At 46.0% G+C, this 21061-nt stretch overlaps 1 protein-coding gene across 5 annotated transcripts in view; it reads left to right on the plus strand.

Moving 5' to 3' along the window:
* Positions 1-5691, plus strand: part of XPO1 (exportin 1) — a 62234-nt gene extending 56543 nt beyond the window's left edge. For all 5 annotated transcript variants that reach the window (XM_055242299.2, XM_055242301.2, XM_063617931.1 and 2 more), the window contains 4 exons: positions 279-413; positions 810-969; positions 2041-2137; positions 4653-5691. In XM_055242299.2, coding sequence (XP_055098274.1) covers positions 279-413; positions 810-969; positions 2041-2137; positions 4653-4799 — 539 coding nt within the window. In that variant the 3' untranslated portion in view covers positions 4800-5691. The remainder of the gene's footprint in view (positions 1-278; positions 414-809; positions 970-2040; positions 2138-4652) is intronic.
* Positions 5692-21061: the final 15370 nt, after the last annotated feature.

Genomic DNA, 21061 nt, shown 5'->3' on the forward strand with positions numbered 1-21061 from the left:
CCCACAAGTCCCCAAAGTCCATTATATGATCTTTATGCCTTTACATCTTCATAGTTTAGCTCTCACATAACTTAGATGATAATTTATAAGTAAGCCAGCATTGGATATAGTTGTATTCCATTATTAATTTAAGAAACCTTAGGCAAGTAATTATTAGTCATCATCCCAAAAAAAAAGGGAGAACAGGGTTAGATTCAGAATACTTTAATAAGAGCTAAGTACTATCATGAGTGCTGTCAGTCTGTAGTAACTTTGCATTGGTATTCTATGTCTTTTAGGCTTACAGATACTTTTTACACTCTTACAAAATGTTGCACAAGAAGAAGCTGCAGCTCAGAGTTTTTATCAAACTTATTTTTGTGATATTCTCCAGCATATCTTTTCTGTTGTGACAGACACTTCACATACTGCTGGTAAGAATTTAATACGATTTAAATGTTAAGTGCCAGCCTGGCGCAGTGGCTCACGCCTGTAATCCCAGCACTTTGGGAGGTCGAGGTGGGGAGATTATGAGGTCAGGAGTTCGAGAACAGCCTGGCCACCATGGTGAAACCGTCTGTACTAAAAATACAATAAAAAATTAAAAATACAATAAAAATACCAGGCATGTGATTGCAGTCCCACCTACTCAGGAGGCTGAGGCAGGAGAATGGCTTGGACCCAGGAGGCAGAGGTTGCAGCAAACTAAGATTGTGCCACTGCATTCCAGCCTGGGTGACAGAGCGAGACTCCGTCTCAAAAAAAAAAAAAACGCTAAGATCTATAGTTATGTTACGTTTTGGAGTTAATAATTTTCTTCTTATCAACAGGTTTAACAATGCATGCATCAATTCTTGCATATATGTTTAATTTGGTTGAAGAAGGAAAAATAAGTACATCATTAAATCCTGGAAATCCAGTTAACAACCAAATCTTTCTTCAGGAATATGTGGCTAATCTCCTTAAGTCGGCCTTCCCTCACCTACAAGAGTAAATATACCTTTTAATAAACGTAGAATGTTCCTGGTCGGGCACAGTGGCTCACACCTGTAATCCCAGCACTTTGGGAAGCCTAAGGTGGGAGGATTGCTTGGGCCCAAGAGTTGGAGACCAACCTAGACAACAAAACAAGATCCCGTCTCTACAAAAAAAATTAGTCAGATGTGGTGGTGTGCATCTGTAGGACCAGCTGTTTGAGAGGCTGAGGCGAGAGGGTTATTTGCATCCTGGAGTTTAAGACTGCAGTGAGCTATGATCGCACCACTGTACACCAGCTTGGGTGACAGAGTGAGACCCTGCCTCTTTAAAAAAGCAAAAAAAAAGGCCACGCATGGTGGCTCATGCCTGTAATCCCAACACTTTGGGAGGCTGAGGTGGTTGAAGCACAAGGTCAGGAGTTCAAGACCAGCCTGGCCAAGATGGTGAAACCCCGTTTCTACTAAAAATACAAAAAATTAGTCGGGCATGGTGGTGGGTGCCTGTAATCCCAGCTACTCGGGAGGCTGAGGGAGAGAATTGCTTCAACGCAGGAGGCAGAGGTTGCAGTGAGCCAAGATCGTGCCACTGCACTCCAGTGTGGGCGACAGAGCAAGACTGTCTCAAAAAAAGGCTGGGCACGGTGGCTCACGCTTATAATCCGAGCACTTTGGGAGGCCTAGGTGGGCAGATCACCTGAGGTCAGGAGTTCAAGACCAGCCTGACCAACATGGAGAAACCCTGTCTCTACTAAAAATACAAATTAGCCGGGCATGGTGGCGCATGCCTGTAATCCCAGCTACTCAGGAGGCCGAGGCAGGAGAATAGCTTCAGAGGTTGTGGTGAGCTGAGATTGTGCGATTGTACTCCAACCTGGTAAACGAGCAAAACTCTGTCTCAAAAATGAAAAATAATTCTTGATTTAAAAAAAACATTGGGAAGCTGAGGCAGCAGAATGGCTTGAACCCGGGAGGCAGAGATTACAGTGAGCAGAGATTGCGCCACTGCACTCCAGCATGGCGACAGAGCAAGACTGTGTCTCGGGGAAAAATAAATCATTTTTAATCATTGTGTTTTGATTTGCAGTGCTCAAGTAAAGCTCTTTGTGACAGGGCTTTTCAGCTTAAATCAAGATATTCCTGCTTTCAAGGAACATTTAAGAGATTTCTTAGTTCAAATAAAGGTATGTATTTATTTGCTCTTGCAGAAATATTAGGGGTAAATGTGACCACTTAATTGTTACATTGTAGAATTTTTATCACTTGATTTGTCATGCCAAATAAATGGGGTTTCAAGATAATACATTTATACAATCTCTCTAATCAAAAAACCTGAGACTGGTAATAGAGTGAAAAACTTAAGTCCTATAAGGATAGATACATTTGAGATGTTATTCGGATAAACTTGATACTAATGTAATTCATTTTAGGTAGTCTTAAATGTATAATGGAATATTGGGTAAGAAAAACATTGGTAGTTCTTTCTATAATTTTATACCAATTTTGTTGAGGGAACCGTGAAGGTTACTAGATAGAATGTCTTTCTTCTGCTGTTACACAGTGCTTTATTCATACTTTTGGGAAGGGTTTTTCTTTGAACATCTTGCTTTACAGAAATTTGGAAGTACTGTGAAACCCTAAGTAGTTGATGAATAGTTCATCCATGATTGTTGAACAAGAGTCAGTCTCATAAGCTCTTAAATATTTTCTCCAAAATACAAAGGTTTTATTTTTTTTACTGTAAAAATATTAGCCAATTTTTAAAAAACTAATGAAAGTTAACCTAGGCTGGGCACAGTTGCTCATGCACAGGCATGTAATCCCAGCACTTTGGGAGGCCAGGGTGGTTGTATCACCTGAGGTCAGGAGTTTGAGACTAGTGTGGCCAACATGGTGAAACCCCCATCTCTACTAATAATACAAAAGTTAGCCGGGCGTGGTGGCGCACACCTGTAATCACAGCTACTTGAGAGGTTGAGGCAAGAGAATTGCTTGAACCCAGGAGGCAAAGGTTGCAGTGAGCTGAGATCATGTCATTGCACTCCAACCTAGGTGACAAGAGTGAAGCTGCATCTCAAAAGAAAAAAAAAAGTTAACTGATAGCTACGAAGACTGATAATATAACTAAATTTAATGACAGTTATTAGCCTTAGGAGAAACATCTTTCTTGGTATCTTGGCATATGAAGAATTTTTAGCTGGGCGCTAAATCACACCTGTAATCCCAGCACTTTGGGAGGCCAAGGCAGACGGATCAGCTGAGGTCAGGAGTTCAGGATCAGCCCGGCCAACATGGTGAAACCTCGTCTCTACTAAAAATACAAAAATTAGCCAGGTCTAGGCCAGGTGCGGTGGCTCACGCCTGTAATCCCAGCACTTTGGGAGGACGAGGCGGGTGGATCACGAGGTCAGGAGATCGAGACCATCCTGGCTAACATGGTGAAGCCCCGTCTCTACTAAAAATACAAAAATTGGCTGGGTGTGGTGGACGCCTGTAATCCCAGCTACTTGGGAGGCTGAGGCAGGAGAATCGCTGGAAGCCAGGAGGCGGAGGTTGCAGTGAGCCGAGATTGTGCCACTGCACTCCAGCCTGGGTGACAAGAGTGAGACTCCGTCTCAAAAAAAAAAAAAAAAAATTAGCTAGGTCTGGTGGCAGGCGCCTGTAGTCCCAGCTACTCGAGAGGCAGAGGCAGGAGAATCCCTTGAACCCAGGAGGCAGAGGTTTCAGTGAGCTGAGATCATAACACTGCATGCTAGCCTGGGTGACAGAGCAAGACTGCCTCTCAAAAGAAAAGAGAAAAAAGTGTCTGGGTGCAGTGGCTCATGCCTGTAATCCTAGCACTTTGGAAGGCCGAGACAGGTGGATTGTCTGAGCTCAGGAGTTTGAGATCAGCCTGGGCAACATAGTGAAACTCTGTCTCTACTAAAAATACAAAAAATGAGCCAGGTGTGGTGGTACCTGTAATCCCAGCTGCTGGGGAGGCTGAGGCAGGACAATTGCTTGCACCTTGGAGGCAGAGGTTGAGATAGTGTGCTAGGGCTACAGAACAAGACTCTATCACAAAGAGAACAAAAATTTGTGTGAATACATAGTAGGTGTATATACTTAGGGGATGGGACGCATGAGATACTTTGGTAGAAGCATACAATGCATAATAATCACATTGAAGAATATTTACTGTAAGGTATCACACCATGTTTTTTTGTTTTGTTTTTTTGAGACAGAGTCTCGCTCTTATCACCCAGGCTGGAGAGCAGTGGCGTGATCTTGGCTCACTGCAACCTCCACCATGCAGGTTCAAGTGATTCTCCTGCCTCAGCCTCCCAAGTAGCTGGGATTACAGGCGCCTGCCACCATGTGTGGCTAATTTTAGTAATGACAGGGTTTCACCATGTTGGCCAGGGTGGTCTCTTGACCTCAAGTATTCTTCCCATCTCTGCTTCCCAAAGTGTTGGGATTACAGGCGTGAGCCACTGTGCCGGGGCCCGTGATTCTTTTGTAACCCTTTTCCTCCCCAGTTAACAGGTTTGAGGTTCATTCAGCTATGTTGTATACTGTATCCCTATCCTATAATTTAAAACCCAGCCACTTTATGGATAATTTATATTCCTTCTCTAAAAAGGAAATTGCTCATCTATGATTTCTTTCTTTGCAAGTTGAAGTTTATTGTGTTGACATTTCAACTATCTGTTTTTACAGGAATTTGCAGGTGAAGACACTTCTGATTTATTTTTGGAAGAGAGAGAAATAGCCCTACGGCAGGCTGATGAAGAGAAACATAAACGTCAAATGTCTGTCCCTGGCATCTTTAATCCACATGAGATTCCAGAAGAAATGTGTGATTAAAATCCAAATTCATGCTGTTTTTTTCTCTGCAACTCGTTAGCAGAGGAAAACAGCATGTGGATATTTGTCGACCAAAATGATGCCAATTTGTAAATTAAAATGTCACCTAGTGGCCCTTTTTCTTATGTGTTTTTTTGTATAAGAAGTTTTCTGTGAAATATCCTTCCATTGTTTTAAGCTTTTGTTTTGGTCATCTTTATTTAGTTTGCATGAAGTTGAAAATTAAGTCATTTTTAAAAATTTTACTTCATGCCCATTTTTGTGGCTGGGCTGGGGGGAGGAGGCAAATTCGATTTGAACATATACTTGTAATTCTAATGCAAAATTATACAATTTTTCCTGTAAACAATACCAATTTTTAATTAGGGAGCATTTTCTTTCTAGTCTATTTCAGTCTAGAAGAAAAGATAATGAGTAAAACAAATTGCGTTGTTTAAAGGATTATAGTGCTGCATTGTCTGAAGTTAGCACCTCTTGGACTGAATCATTTGTCTAGACTACGTGTATTACAAAGTCTCTTTGGCAAGATTGCAGCAAGATCATGTGCATATCATCCCATTGTAAAGCGACTTCAAAAATATGGGAACACAAGTTAGTTATTTTTACACAGTTCTTTTTGTTTTTGTGTGTGTGTGCTGTCGCTTGTCGACAACAGCTTTTTGTTTTCCTCAATGAGGAGTGTTGCTCATTTGTGAGCCTTCATTAACTCGAAGTGAAATGGTTAAAAATATTTATCCTGTTAGAATAGGCTGCATCTTTTTAACAACTCATTAAAAAACAAAACAAAACAACTCTGGCTTTTGAGATGACTTATACTAATTTACATTGTTTACCAAGCTGTAGTGCTTTAAGAACACTACTTAAAAAGCAAAATAAACTTGGTTTACATTTATTTTTCCTTTATTGACTCAGATTTATTCCTATATTAATGATAGTGGGTATTTGTGTTTAAGCATCAAGTAACATTTTAAATGAAGTTGGACCCCTTAATTTACAAACAAGATTTCTAAGGTTATTGTTCCTAGTAAATGCAGCAGTTGTGTAAAATGAACATGTTCCTAAGATACCTTTTGTTCCCAAGAAACAAATTCCTCCGTGGCATTTTGACTCGTTTTACCTTTATTTGGGATTAGAGGGCACTTCCTGTCTAACTCTACTTAGCATTTAAATGTAACAAAGAATAAACATTAGCCTTAGAACGAGAACACAGATGTAACCTGGTACAAATACTAATTGTATTCTGACAAAATGTAAGTAAACTAAGTAAGTAGCCATGAGCCTTTAAAAAGGGTGAGTGGAGCCAGGCTTGGTAGCTCACACCTGTAATCCATGCCCTTTGGGAGTCCAAGATGGGCGGATCACTTGAGGCCAAGAGTTCCAGACCAGCTTGGCCAACATGGTGAAACCCTGTCTCTACAAAAAAAATACAAAAATTAGCCAAACATGGTGGCACATGCCTGTAGTTCCAGATGCTTGGGAGGCTGTTCCAGGAGAATCTCTCGAATTTGGGAAGCAGAGGTTGCCGTGAGCTGAGATTCTGCCACTGCACTCCAGCCAGAGTAAGATTCTCTCTCTCTCTCTCTCAGATATAGATTGATTTTGGGGGGGGCGGGGGGTGATAGAATCTTGCTCTGTTGCTCTGGCTGGAGTGCAGTGGCATGATCTCAGCTCACTGCCACCTCTGCCTCCCGGATTCAAACGATTCTCCAGCCTCAGCCTCCGGAGAAGCTGGGACTGCAGGCATGCATCAACGCAACCAGCTAATTTTTGCGTTATTACTAAAGATGGGGTTTTGCCATGTTAGACAGGCTGGTCTCAAACTGACCTCAGGTGATCCACCCACCTTAGTCTCCCAAAGTGCTGGGATTATAGGCGTGAGCCACCGTTCCTGGCCTTCCCTATACATTTTATATAATGTGTGTGTAAATGGACAACTAAGGATTATCAGACATCTGAGGGCAGTTTCAATATGAATTTTAAAATGGAAATAAAAGGCAAGTTGAAAACAGACTACACAGGCAAAAAAAGTAAACAAAAACAAACAGCTATCACCAATACCCTTAGAAAAGTTGAGAGGTTGGCCGGGCGCAGTGGCTCACGCTTGTAATCCCAGCACTTTGGGAGGCCGAGGCGGGCGAATCACGAGGTCAGGAGATCGAAACCACGGTGAAACCCCGTCTCTACTAAAAATATAAGAAATTAGCCGGGCGTGGTGGCGGGCGCCTGTAGTCCCAGCTACTCGGAGAGGCTGAGGCAGGAGAATGGCGTGAACCCGGGAGGCGGAGCTTGCAGTGAGCCAAGATTGCGCCACTGAACTCCAGCCTGGGCGACAGAGCGAGACTCTGTCTCAAAAAAAAAAAAGTTGAGAGGTTTCTGCAACCAAGAAAAACAATACCGCTGTGTGCGGTGGCTCACGCCTGTAATCCCAGCACTTTGGGAGGCCGAGACGGGCGGATCACGAGGTCAGGAGATCGAGACCACAGTGAAACCCCGTCTCTACTAAAAATACAAAAAATTAGCCGGGCGTGGTGGTGGGCTCCTGTAGTCCCAGCTACTCGGGAGGCTGAGGCAGGAGAATGGTGTGAACCCAGAAGGCGGAGCTTGCAGTGAGCTGAGATGGCGCCACTACACTCCAGCCCGGGTGACAGCGAGACTCCTCAAAAAAAAAAAATTGAAGTCCCCCAAAAATAGAGGGAAAAGATAGATGCAAAATATAAACTTTCAAAAATTTGAGGACCACTTCATAAGTAAACATGAGTTCCAAATAGAAGAAAATGGAGTGTATGGAAAAAAGGATTCAAGAGAATTTCCACAAACAGAAGGATATCGATTTGCTCATAACAAATCACCAAATACCCACCCCATAAGATACAAATACACCCCCAGTTGTCCAGGTGTAGTGACACACACTTGTCCTCTCAGCTACCCAGGAGGCTGAGGCAGGAGGATTCCTTGAGCCAGGAAAGTGGTGGAACATGCCTGTAGTCCCAGCTACTTGGGAGGCTGAGGCAGCAGGATCACCTCAAAGCATGCCGTTCAAAGCATGCTGGGCCTATGAATTGTCACTGCACTGCAGCCTGGGCAACACAGTGAGACCTCTGTGGGGTGCAGTGGCTCACAACTGTAAGCACTTTGGGAGGTGGGAGGATTGCTGGAGCTCAGGAGTTTAAGACCAACCAGTCTGGGCAACATAGGAAGACCCTGTCTTTGTTTTAAATTTAGGCCAGGACTGGTGGCTCATAACTGTAATCCCATCACTTTGGGAGGCTGAGGTGGGTGGATCACTTGAGACCAAGAGTTCAAGACCAGCCTGGGCAACATAGTAAGACCCCCTGTCTCTACTAAAAATATAAATATTAGCCCAATGTGATGGCACACATCTGTAATCCCAGCTACTTGGGAGGCTGAGGCAGGAGAATCGCTGGAACCCAGGAGGCAAAGGTCGCAGTGAGCTGAGATCACACCGCTACACTCCAGCCTGGGCGACAGAGCAAGGCTCTGTCTCAAAAAAAAAAAAAAAGTATATATATATATATATATACTTTTTTTTTTTTTTTTTTTTTTGAGACAGAGCCTTGCTCTGTCACCCAGGCTGGAGTGCAGTCGCACAGTCTCAGCTCACTGCAGCCTCCTCCTCCTGGGTTCACACCATTCTGCCTCAGCCTCCCAAGTAGCTGGGACTACATGCGCCCGCCACCACGTCTGGCTAATTTTCTATATTTTTAGTAGAGACAGGGTTTCACCGTGTTAGCCAGGATGATCTTGATCTCCTGACCTTGTGATCTGCCCGCCTCAGCCTCCCAAAGTGCTGGGATTACAGGTGTGAGCCACCTCGCCCAGCTTTTTTTTTTTTTTTTTTTTGAGACGGAGTCTCTCACTGTTGCCCAGGCTGGAGTGCAGTGGCGGGCTCTTGGCTCACCGCAACCTCCGCCTCCTGGGTCCAAGTGATTCTCCTGCCTCAGCCTCCCAAGTAGCTGAGATTACAGGTGCCCACCACCACACCCGGCTAATTTTTTTCTATTTTTACTAGAGACGGGCTTTCACTATGTTGGTCAGGCAGGTCTCGAACTCTTGACCTTGTGATCCGCCCACCTCGGCCTCCCAAAGTGCTGGGATTACAGGCATGAGCCATGGCGCCTGGCCATAAATAATTCTTATGAATGCAGTAGCTTGAAGAAATTTGTATTAAACTTGTAACAGAATCAGAGGGAGAAATAGAAAGTGGAAGCTGAAGAAACTTTATGCTCACATGAAGGAAATATTTATTTAGGCTTTGATTAAGAAAAATACGCAGAGAACGAGCAAAAGACATAGAATGAGACTGTGAAGCATAAAAGTGAAATTAAGATGAAAGGCGGCCGGGTGTGGTGGCTCACACCTGTAATCCCAGCACTTTGGGAGGCTGAGGTGGGCGGATCATCTGAGGTCAGGAGTTCGAGACTATCCTGGCTAACATAGTGAAACCATGTATAAAAAAACACAGAAAAATTGGCCAGGCACAGCGGCTCACGCCTGTAATCCCAGCACTTTGGGAGGCTGAGGCAGGCAGATCACAAGGTCAGGAGATCGAGACCATCCTGGCTAACACGGTGAAACCCCATCTCTACTAAAAATAAAAAATAATAATAATAACAAAAAATAGCCGGGCATGGTGGCGGGCGCCTGTAGTCCCAGCTACTCGGGAGGCTGAGGCAGGAGAATGGCATGAACCCAGGAGGCAGAGCTTGCAGTGAGCCGAGATTGCGCCACTGCACCCCAGCCTGGGCAGCAGAGCAAGACTTCATCTCAAAAAAAATAAAAAGATGAAAGGCACAGGAATGGAGAGATGGAAGGAGACAGAATAGGTTGACTGTACAGTACATTCCAGGGTGAATGTTAGTTTGTGATAAAGTGCTCTGCTGTTCATTTGAGTTGTGGCAAATAATTTAACTGTTATAACTGGTCTTCAAAATGTTGATCAACAGTTATACACACTTGGCCGGGCGCGGTGGCTCACGCCTGTAATCACAGCACTTTAGGAGGCCGAGGTGGGCAGATCACCTGAGGTTGGGAGTTCGAGACCAGCCTGACCAACATGGAGAAACCCCGTCTCTACTAAAAATACAAAATTATCCGGGCATGGTGGCGCAAGGCTGAGGCAGGAGAATCGCTTGAACCCCGGAGGCAGAGGTTGTGGTGAGCTGAGATCGTGCCATTGCACTCCAGCCTGGGCAACAACAGCGAAACTCCATCTCAACAAAAAAACAGGCAAACAAAAACAGTTATACACACTTACTAAACTTTCAGTTGTTTCATACCCATAATGAATGCTTCCTTATTTTTATCTTGCAGTGGCTGGTGCCAGGGCAAGATCTCCTAAGGAGGCCAGATGAAATAAAACTGAAATCTTGTTCCATGAGTCCAAGAGGAAATTTGACATGTATCAGCCTGTCTTCAACACCAACCAGAGTAATTTTCAGAACCTAGTCTTCCAGAATGAATTGAGGGGCAGAATTTGTGCTAGGCACTCCAACTTGATATAAATTAGTACAATTTTATTTCATATTCTACCTTATTCTCAAGTTACCAGATAGCTCTAAAGTCAATGAATTTATGGAAAATAGGTAAAATGAATTGATTAGTTCAGAATATTGGTACTGGATAATTCTTCGTGATTTAGTCATAGACATTAAGGAAAGCACGTAGGAGGGCATGTAACCCAAACTTCCTTCTGAGACATTCCAGCTAACTGGTCATCCAGCCACTAGACCATCGTGTATGTGTAGCTAATACATTTCATCTGTTGGCAATGTGTGACATAGGGACAAAGAGTGATCTGGATCACTGGAATACTTCAAATCGATGAGGTTTCTGGGACAAACTTCTCTTTTTTCTTTTTGAGACAGGCTCTTGCTCTGTGGCCCAGACTGGAGTGAAGTGGCATGATCACTCAGCAACAAACTCTGGAGCTCAAGTGATCCTCCTGCCTCAGCCTCCCAAGTAGCTGGGACTACAGGTATGTGCCACCATGCCCAGCTACTTTTCTTTTTTTTTTTTGGCAGCCAAGAGATCTTTATTGGAGAGGTAGAGGTCAGGTCGCGCGGGGGAGAGAGAGGAGAGAAAAGAAGAGAGAGGAGAGAGGAGAGAAAAGGAGAGAAAAGAAGAGAGAGAAGAGAGAGAGCTCCCAGCTACTTTTTTTTTATTTTTTTAGTCTTGCCATGTTGTTCAGGCTGGTCTTGAACTCCTTGGCTCAAGTGATCCTCTTGCCTTGGTCTCCCAAAGTGCTGAGATTACAGGTGTGAGCCACTATGCTTGGCCTAAAACTGTATTTCATAATAATCTCAATTTTGTTTTTGGCCGGGTGTGGTGGCTCACGCCTGTAGTTCCAGCACATTGGGAGGCCGAGGCGGATGGATCACGAGGTCAGGAGTTCAAGATCAGCCTGGCCAAGATGGTGAAACCCCGTCTTTTTTTTTTGAGACAGAGTCTCGCTCTGTCGCCCAGGCTGGAGTGCAGTGGCGCAATCTCGGCTCACTGCAAGCTCCGCCTCCCGGGTTCACGCCATTCTCCTGCCTCACAGCCTCTCCGAGTAGCTGGGACTACAGGCGCCCGCCACCACGCCCGGCTAATTTTTTTGTATTTTTAGTAGAGACGGGGTTTCACCGTGGTCTCGATCTCCTGACCTCGTGATCTGCCCGCCTCGGCCTCCCAAAGTGCTGGGATTACAAGCGTGAGCCACCACGCCCGGCCGAAAAACCCCGTCTTTACTAAAAGTACAACAAAAAATTAGCCAGGCGTGGTGGAGGGTGCCTGTAATTCCAGCTACTTGGGAGGCTGAGGCAGAGAATTGCTTGAACCCAGGAGGCAGAGCTTGCAGTGAGCCGAGATCGCACCACTGCACTCCAGCCTGGGTGACAAAGCGAGACTTCGTGTCAAAAATAATAGTAACAATTTCATTTTTTATTATTCTACCATCACATAATCAAGAGTATTTGAAAAGAAGCTACAAGGATAATAGTTTGGATGAGAGGCTCTGCATCAAAAAAAAAAAAAAAAGGCTAGGCAAGGTGGCTCACACCTGTAATCCCAGCATTTTGGGAGGCCCAGGCGGGCAGATCACCTGAGGTCAGGAGTACAAGACCAGCCTGACCGACGTGGTGAAACCCTGTCTCTACTATAAATACAAAAATTAGCCAGGCATGGGGGCAGGTGCCTGTAATCCTAGCTACCAGGAGGCTGAGGCAGGAGGATCGTTTGAATCCAGGAGGCAGAAGTTGCAGTGAGCCAAGATCCAGCCACTGCACTCTAGCCTGGGCAACAAGAAGAAAACTCCATCTCAGAAAAAAAAGAAAAATTGTTGTGCCACATTGAAATCCAGAAAAAAAAGGCCAGGCGCAATGGCTCATGCCTGTAATCCCAGCACTTTGGGAGGCCAAGGCGGGCAGATCATTTGAGGTCAGGAGTTTGAGACCAGCCTGGCCAACATGGCGAAACCCCATCTCTACTAAAAATACAAAAAAATTAGCTGGGTGTAGTGGTGCGCACCTATAATCCCAGCTACTCAGCCGAGATCTTGCCACTGCACTCCAGCTTGGGTGACAGAGCAAGACTCCATCTCAAAAAAAAAAAAAAAAGACAATTTTCCAAATAGGATGAGTAAGATGAAATTCCACAAAAATCAAATTTCTACCTACCAGATTGGCAAATATTAAAATATTATATCCAATACAACCAAGATATAAGACAATGGGAACTCTAGGCCAGGCGTGGTGGCTCATGCCTGTAATCCCAGCACTTTGGGAGGCCGAGGCAGGTGGATCACCTGAAGTCTGGAGTTCAAGACCAGCCTGACCAACATGGTGAAACCCCGTCTCTGCTAAAAATATAAAAAATTAGCTGGGTGTGGTGGCAGACGCCTGTAATCACAGCTACTCAGGAGGTTGAGGCAGGAGAATTGCTTGAACCCGGGAGGCGGAGGTTGCAGTGAGCTAAGATCATGCCACTGCACTCCAGCCTGGGCAACAAAAGTGAAACTTTCTCAAAAAAAAAAAAAAAAGAAAAAAGAAAATGGGAACTCTGCTGATAGTATAAAATGATACAGGCGGGGCACGGTGGCTCACACCTGTAATCCCAACACTTTGGGAGGCTGAGGCGGATGGATCACAAGGTCAGGAGTTCGAGACCAGCCTGACCAACATAGTGAAAGCCAGTCTCTAGTAAAAATAGAAAAACCAATATGGCCAATATGGGGAAACCTCATCTCTACTAAAAATACAAAAACTAGCCAGGAGTGGTGGCGGATGCCTGTAGTCCCAGCTACTTGGGAGGCTGAGGCAGGAGAATCTCTTGAACCTGGGAGGTGGAGGTTGTAGTGAGCCGAGATCGGGCCACTGCACTCCAGCCTGGGAGACAGAGCGAGATTTTGTCTCAAAAAAAAAAAAAAAAAAAGATACAACATTAATGCATTCATTAATCGGTAAATATTTAATGACTGAATACCACGTGCTCAGGATACAATGAATAATGAAACAAAGGTCCAGCTCCCATGGAGATTACATTGTAGTGGGAGAGGAAGACAGATAACAAATATGTTCATAATAGGTATGGAGATTGACTACAGGAGTGATATTTTACACAGGGTGGCCAAGGAGGGCTTCTCTGTAAGGTAACATTTGAGCAGGAAGTTAGGAAGCAAACCATGTAATTATCTGGGGAAAGTGCATTCAGGTAGAGGGATCAGTGAATGCAAAGTTCCTAAGATGCAACATACTTGGTGCATTAGAGCAGGGTTCCTCAACCTCAGCACAAATAGCATTTTGGGCAGGTTAACTTTTTATTCTTTTTTTTTTTTTTTTGAGATGGAGTCTCGCTCTGTCGTCCAGGCTGGAGTGCAGTGGCGCAATCTCGGCTCACTGCAAGCTCCGCCTCCTGGGTTCACGCCATTCTCCTGCCTCAGCCTCTCCGAGTAGCTGGGACTACAGGCGCCCGCCACCACGCCCGGCTAATTTTTTGTATTTTTAGTAGAGACGGGGTTTCATCGTGGTCTCGATCTCCTGACCTTGTGATCCGCCTGCCTCGGCTTCCCAAAGTGCTGGGATTACAAGCGTGAGCCACCGCGCCCGGCCAACTTTTTATTCTTTTTTGAGACAGTCTCCCTCTGTCCCCCAGGCTGGAGTGCAATGGCACGGTCTTGGCTCACTCCAATATCCACCTCCCGGGTTCAAGCAATTCTTCTACCTCAGCCTCGCGAGTGGCTGGGACTACAGGCACATACCACCAGGCCTGGCTAGTTTTTGTATTTTTAGAAGAGATGGGGTCTCACCATATTGCTCAGGCTGGTCTCGAAGTCCTGACCTCAGGTAATCCACCTGCCTCGGCCTCCAATAGTGCTAGGATTACAGATGTAAGCCACTGCACCCAAATTTTTCCTTTTTTCTTATAGACAGGGTCTCCCTCTGTTGCCCAGGCTGAAGTGCTGTGGTGCAATCATGGCTCACTGCAGCCTGAAACTCCTGGGCTCAAGCCATCCTCCTGCCTCAGCCTCTTGAGTAGCTGGGATTACTGGCACAAGCTACTGTGCTTGGTTCTGGGCAGGATAATTCTTTGTTGTGGGGGCTGTTCTGTGCATTGTAAGATATTTAGCAGCATCCCTGGACTCTCTCCACTGAATGCCAGTAGCACCTCCTTTCTCTTGTTGTGACAACCAAAAATGTCTCCAGATACTGACTAATGTCTCCCAAGGAGAAAATGCTTCTCACTCAAAATCACTGTTTAGAGGAACAGCAAGGGCCACAGTGATATGTGAAGAGGAAATAGTGAAGAACACAGATCAGAGAGGCAATAGAAGCAGGGCCCAGTTGCTTACCCCTGTAATCCCGGAACTTTGGGAAGCTGAGGCAGGAAGATTACCTGAGCCTGGAGACTGAGGCTGTAATAAGCTATGATTGCACCACTGCACTCCAATCTGCGTAATAGAGAGAAACCCTATCTCAAAAAAAAAAAAAAAAAAAAAAAGAAAGAAAGAAAAAGAAAAGAAAAAAGAAAAGAGGTAATAGAAGGTCAAATCACTTAGGGATTTAAAGGTCATAGCAACAACTATGCATTTTATTCTGAATAAAAAGAGAAGCCTGGCTGGGTGCGGTGGTTCATGCCTGTGATCCCAGCACTTTGGGAGGCTGAGGTGGGTGAATCACCTGAGGTCAGGAGTTTAAGACCAGCCTGGCCAACATGGCAAAACCCCGTCTCTACTAAAAGTACATAAATTAGCTGGGCGTGGTGGCACACACCTGTAGTCCCAGCTACTAGGGAGGGTGAGGCAGGAGAATCGCTTGGACCTAGGAGGCAGAGGTTGCCGTAAGCTGAGATCGTGCCACTGCACTCCAGCCTGGGGACAAAGCAAGACTCCATCTCAGAGACAGAGAGAAAAAAAGAGAAGCCATTGAAGTCTTGACCACAGAAATGACATTATTCAATTTGTAATCCAGGTATGAAGTGATTCTGGCTTGCACTGAGTGAAAGTGGTCAGATTCTTGATACAGTCTGAAAGCTGAGCCAACAGGATTTGCATTGTTAACGGAATGTTAGGAAAAGATCTCTGACCCAAGCAACTGGTTAAAGCTGCCCTTTACTGAAAAGGGGTAGGTTGGGAAAGGAGCAGATTTGGCAGAGACAATCAAAAGTTCAAATATGAACCTGTTAAGTTTGAAATAGTCATTAGATAAGTGTACAGTTCAAGTCAACATTTAGATCCAGTGGAGAAGCTCGATTGGAGAGATGACTTTATTAGCTAGGCAGTATTTCAAACTATGGAACTTGATGTGATCACCTAGGAAGTTAATGGGACTCAGTTGGGCACGGAGCCCTGGGCACCTCAGTGTTTGGAAGTCAGTGAGATGAAAAGAAGCCAACAAAGAAAAGAGAGAACAAATATCCAAGACACAAAGGATCCATGTGAAGACTGTCATTCTAACAATTCCTTTTTTTTTTTTTTTGAGACTGAGGAGTCTTGCTCTGTCACCCAGGCTGAAATGCAGTGGCACGATCTCAGCTCATTGCAACCTCAGCCTCCCAGGTTCAAGAGATTCTCCTGCCTCAGCCTCCCAAGTAGCTGGGACTACAGGCATGTGACACCGTGCCGGACTAATTTTTGTATATTTAGTAGAGATGGGGTTTCACCATATTGGCCAGGCTGGTCTCGAACTCCTGACCTCATGATCTGCCCTCCTCAGCCTCCCAAACTAATGGGATTACAGGCGTAAACCACCAAGCCTGGCCATTTTTAAGATTGGTTCTAAGAGAGTAAATAAAACAGTACACAGAGATGTCTGTTTTAGAAAGTTTATTGTGGTGTTGCTTAAGCTGGGAAACGAGACAATTTAAGTTCTCAACTGAGTCCAGTTTAAAGAAAGTATTGTGAAGCTGGGCGAGGTGACTCACACCTGTAATCCCAGCACTTTGGGAGGCTGAGGTGGGTGGATCACCTGAGGTCAGGAGTTCGAGACCAGCCTGGCCAACATGGTAAAACCCTGTCTCTACTAAAAATAAAAAAAACTAGCTGGGTGTGGTGGCGCATGCCTGTAATCCCAGCTACTCAGGAGGCTGAGAAGGAGAATCACTTGAGCCTAGAAGGCAAAGGTTGCAGTGAGCCAAGATCGAGCCACTGCATTCCAGCCTGGGCAATATAGGGAAAAAAAAAAAGAGAGAGAGAGAGGCCGGGCCTGGTGGCTCACACCTGTAATCCCAGCACTTTGGGAGGTCGAGGCATGTGGATCATGAGGTCAGGAGACCGAGACTGTCAGGCCTCTGAGCCCAAGTTAAGCCATCATATCCCCAGTGACCTGCATGTATACATCCAGATGGCCTGAAGCAACTGAAGATCCACAAAAGAAGTGAAAATAGCCTTAACTGATGACATTCCACCATTGTGATTTGTTTCTGCCCCATCCTAACTGATCAATGTACTTTGTAATCTCCCCCACCCTTAAGAAGATTCTTTATAATCTCCCCACCCTTGAGAATGTACTTTCTGAGCTCCACCCCCTGCCCCCAAAATATTGCACTTAACTCCACCGCCTATCCCAAAACGTATAAGAACTAATGATAATCCACCACTCTTTGCTGACTCCTTTTTCGGACTCAGCCCGCCTGCACTCAGGTGAAATAAACAGCCATGTTGCTCACACAAAGCCTGTTTGGTGGTCTCTTCACACAGACGCATGAGACAGAGACCATCCTGGCCAACATGGTGAAACCCTGTCTCTACTAAAAATACAAAAATTAGCCAGGTGTGGTGGCGCGTGCCTGTAATCCCAGCTCTTGGGTGGCTGAGGCAGGAGAATCGCTTGAATCTGAGGGGCGGGGATTACGGTAAGCTGAGTTCAAGCCATTGCACTGTAGCCTGGGGGACAGACTGAGACTCTGTCTCAAAAAAAAAAAAAAAGACATGAATTAAAATATTAACAGTGCCTATAATTGGGAATGAGATAATGGTCAATATTTAGTTTCTTCATATTTTTCTGTTTTTTTTTTTTTTTTTTTTTGAGACTGTCGCCCAGGCTGGAGTGCAGTGGCACGATCTCGGCTCACTGCAAGCTCCGCCTCCCGGGTTCACGCCATTCTCCTGCCTCAGCCTCCTGAGTAGCTGGGACTACAGGAGCCCACCAACACTCCCGGCTAATTTTTTGTATTTTTAGTAGAGACGGGGATTTCACCGTGTTAGCCAGGATAGTCTCGATCTCCTGACCTCGTGATCCGCCCGCCTCGGCCTCCCAAAGTGCTGGGATTACAGGCTTGAGCCACTGCACCCGGCCGAGTATGCAGTTCTTGAACCCAAAGTGAAATTTATAATTGTACTTGCTATTTCCAGAGTTGCCCTTGGCTTTGTCCTGTTGATGATGATGTCTGATTTGCAAGCCAGCTGGAGCACAGCCTCTTCAGCTCAATGCCATTGGGGGTTGGGATTCTGTCCTGGGGGCCCTTTGGCTCTCAGGGAAGTCCCATTTTCAGTGGCTGAGCTTGTGCCAGAGGGTGTAAGTCACACGGGGCTTTTTCTCATTTATTCCATTGGGGCAGTTTGGCTTCCTTCCAGTGGCCTGGCTTCCTGCACCAATGGCAATTACCTAGAGGAGTGTCCTTAAGGCAACCTGGAGGGGGTTAGAGGGTTCTGGAGCAGCCAACAGTTGATCCTGTCTCTTGTCCCTGTGTTTTTTTTGTTGTTGTTGTCTTTTTTTTTTTGAGACGAAGTCTTGCTCTGCTGCCAGGCTGGAGTGCAGTGGCACGATCTTGGCTCACTGCAACCTCCAACTCCCCAGTTCAAGCGACTCTCCTGCCTCAGCCTCCTGAGTAGCTGGGATTACAGGCACATACCACCACGCCCGGCTAATTTTTGTATTTCTAGTAGAGACGGGGTTTCACCATGTTGGCTAGGCTGGTCTTGAACTCCTTACCTCAAGTGATCCACCTGCCTCAGCCTCCCAAAGTGCTGGGATTACAGGCATGAGCCATTGCGCCTAGCTATCCCAATATTTTATTTTATTTTATTTATTTTGAGACGGAGTTTCACTCTGTCTTCGCCCAGGTCGGAGTGCAGTGGCGCAATCTCAGCTCACTGCAATCTCCGCCTCTCAGGCGATTCTCCTGCCTCAGCCTCCCGAGTAGCTGTAACTACAGGTGAGCACCACCACGTCCTGCTAATTTATGTATTTTTAGTAGAGACGGGGTTTTACCATGTTGGCCAGGCTGGGCTCGTATTCCTGACCTCAGGTGATCCGCCCATCTGGGCCTCCCAAAGTGCTGGGATTACAGGTGTGAGCCACTGTGGCTGGCCTAGAGATGCACTTTATTTTTTTTTTTCTTTTTTTTGAGATGGAGTCTTGCTCTGTTGCCCAGGCTGGAGTGCAGTGGCACGATCTCAGCTCACTGCAACCTCCGCCTCCTGGGTTCAAGCGATTTTCCTGCCTCAGCCTCCTGAGTAACTGGGACTACAGGCGCATGCCACCACACCTGGATAATTTTTTGTATTTTTAGTAGAGACAGGGTTTCACCATGTTAGCCAGGATGGTCTTGATCTCCTGACCTCATGATCCAACTGCCTCGGCCTCCCAAAGTGTTGGGATTACAGGCACGAGCCACTGCACCTGGCCAGAGATGCACTTTTCAAAGGGGTGTTCCACCTATTGGAAAGGATCTCCTGGTGCTAGGGCCTCACACTGGATGAACACTGGCTGAGTGATCCGAGGTTAGTCCAGGTATGAATTATGCTGTGCTTAATCCAAGTATGAGGGGAAAACGTTGAGGGAAGATTCACAGTCCTGGTGCTGTTTGGGATCACCTGGCTTAAGACATCAGGAGCAGGATGGATGGCTGTCTTCACGGGAGAACTAGGGGGTGAGTTCCCCAAAATGTGTATAGGCTTAGCCCTGGTTGAGGTTCCGCTGCCAATTGAGCTACACGTAGTGATTGGGGACTTTTGACCAGAAAAGATGGCAGCCTTCTTCCCTTCTGAGCAAGGCTGGCAACTTGTTCACCCCCTGGCCTTCAGGCTACAACAGGGAGTGGCCCTAGGCAGTTGCCATCAATTGCCAGAGGGATACTAGAGTTCGTCCACCAGAAGCAAACTCTGAACCTCTCACCTGATCGGGCAGTGGTGGTCAGATATCTTTCCACTGGGATCTTCTGATCTGCTGAGGAGTGACCCTGGCCGGGGACCTTCAACTGTCCCTCTTGGATTCTGTCCACCGAGAAGTTGGAATTGGAGTAATAGGAGAGAAGGGAGTAGTCCCTGATCACTCCCCATATGGCCACCAAAATCACGGGTGCGAACGGCTAGGGCCAGTGTCATGGGCAGTAAAGGTATTTACCAAGACAGTCTTAAGTAAAGAAAGGCAGATATATACGGAAAGTATAAAGAGGCCGGGCGCAGTGGCTCACGCCTGTAATGCCAGCACTTTGGGAGGCCAAGGCAGGTAGATTACGAGGTCAGGAGATGGAGACCACCCTGGCCAACGTGGTGAAACCCAGTCTCTACTAAACTACAAAAAATTAGCTGGGCGTGGTGGTGGGCACCTGTAGTCCCAGTTATTCAGGAGGCTGAGGCAGGGGATCGCTTGAACCCGGGAGGTGGAGGTTGCAGTGAGCCGAGATTGCGCCACTGCACTCCAGCCTGGTGAGAGAGCAAGATTCCATCTCCAAAAAAAAAAAGAGAAAGTATAAAGATACATTGCAAGGGTGCAAGGGGCATCACACAGCAGAGAAGGGGCTGTCTGCAAAGAGACAGGGGCTGGAGGCAAGTTTTAGAGGGTTGTGCTGGAGGGGGCTACGTGTGGAATGAGGTTATACTGCTGGGGCTTGTGTGGAGCAATGTAGTTGTGCCAGTGGGTTGTCTGTGGTTCATGGTCTCTCAGAACAATTGTTCTCCCCCACCTAGGCCCCCTTCCTTCTTGTTGGTTATTTATCATGACTACATACTTGCTTATTTTTGTTCCTAGAAACAGCCAAGTTATTTTATGTCTCAGAGGTTTTGCATATGCTGTTCCCTATTTCTGCATGCTACCTGTATGAATTTTCTTTTTTTTTTTTTTTTCTTTTTTGGAGATGGAGTTTCGTTCTTGTTGCCCAGGCAGGAGTGCAATGGCGCGATCTCGGCTCACTGCAACCTCCGCTTCCCAGGTTCAAGCGATTATCCTGCATCAGCCTCCGAGTAGCTGGGATTACAGGCATGTGCCACCACGCCCAGCTAATTTTGTATTAGTAAAGACAGGGTTTCTCCATGTTGGTCAGGCTGGTCTCGAACTCCTGACCTCAGGTGATCCGCCTGCCTCGGCCTCCCAAAGTGCTGGGATTACAAGCATGAGCCACTGCGCCCAGTCGAACAAGCCACTTATAGTTCTGTAAGCAAGCAGTACAACATGGGTCTCAGTGGGCTAAAATCAAGGTGTCAGCAGTGCTGTGTTCCCTTCTGCAGGTTAAAGGGGAGAATCTATTTTCTTGTCTTTTCCAGCTTCTGGAGACCACCCACATTTCTTGAGTTCTACTCCCCTTCCTCCACCTTCAAAGCCAACAACACTGCATCTTTGGTGTTGTGCAGTCATAGCTCCTCTGAACAAAGCTGGAAAAGGTACTGTTTTTAGGGCTCCGTGTAATTAACTGGGCTCATCTGAATAATGCAGGATACTCTTCCCCATCTCAAGGTTCTCATTGTATTTACATTGGCAAAGTCCCTTTGGCTATGTGAGATACCCACAGATTCTGGGGATTAGGACATGGATATTTAGTGTGTGGAGGAG

Source organism: Symphalangus syndactylus, chromosome 14, assembly GCF_028878055.3.
Source record: "Symphalangus syndactylus isolate Jambi chromosome 14, NHGRI_mSymSyn1-v2.1_pri, whole genome shotgun sequence".
Taxonomy (NCBI): domain Eukaryota; kingdom Metazoa; phylum Chordata; class Mammalia; order Primates; family Hylobatidae; genus Symphalangus; species Symphalangus syndactylus.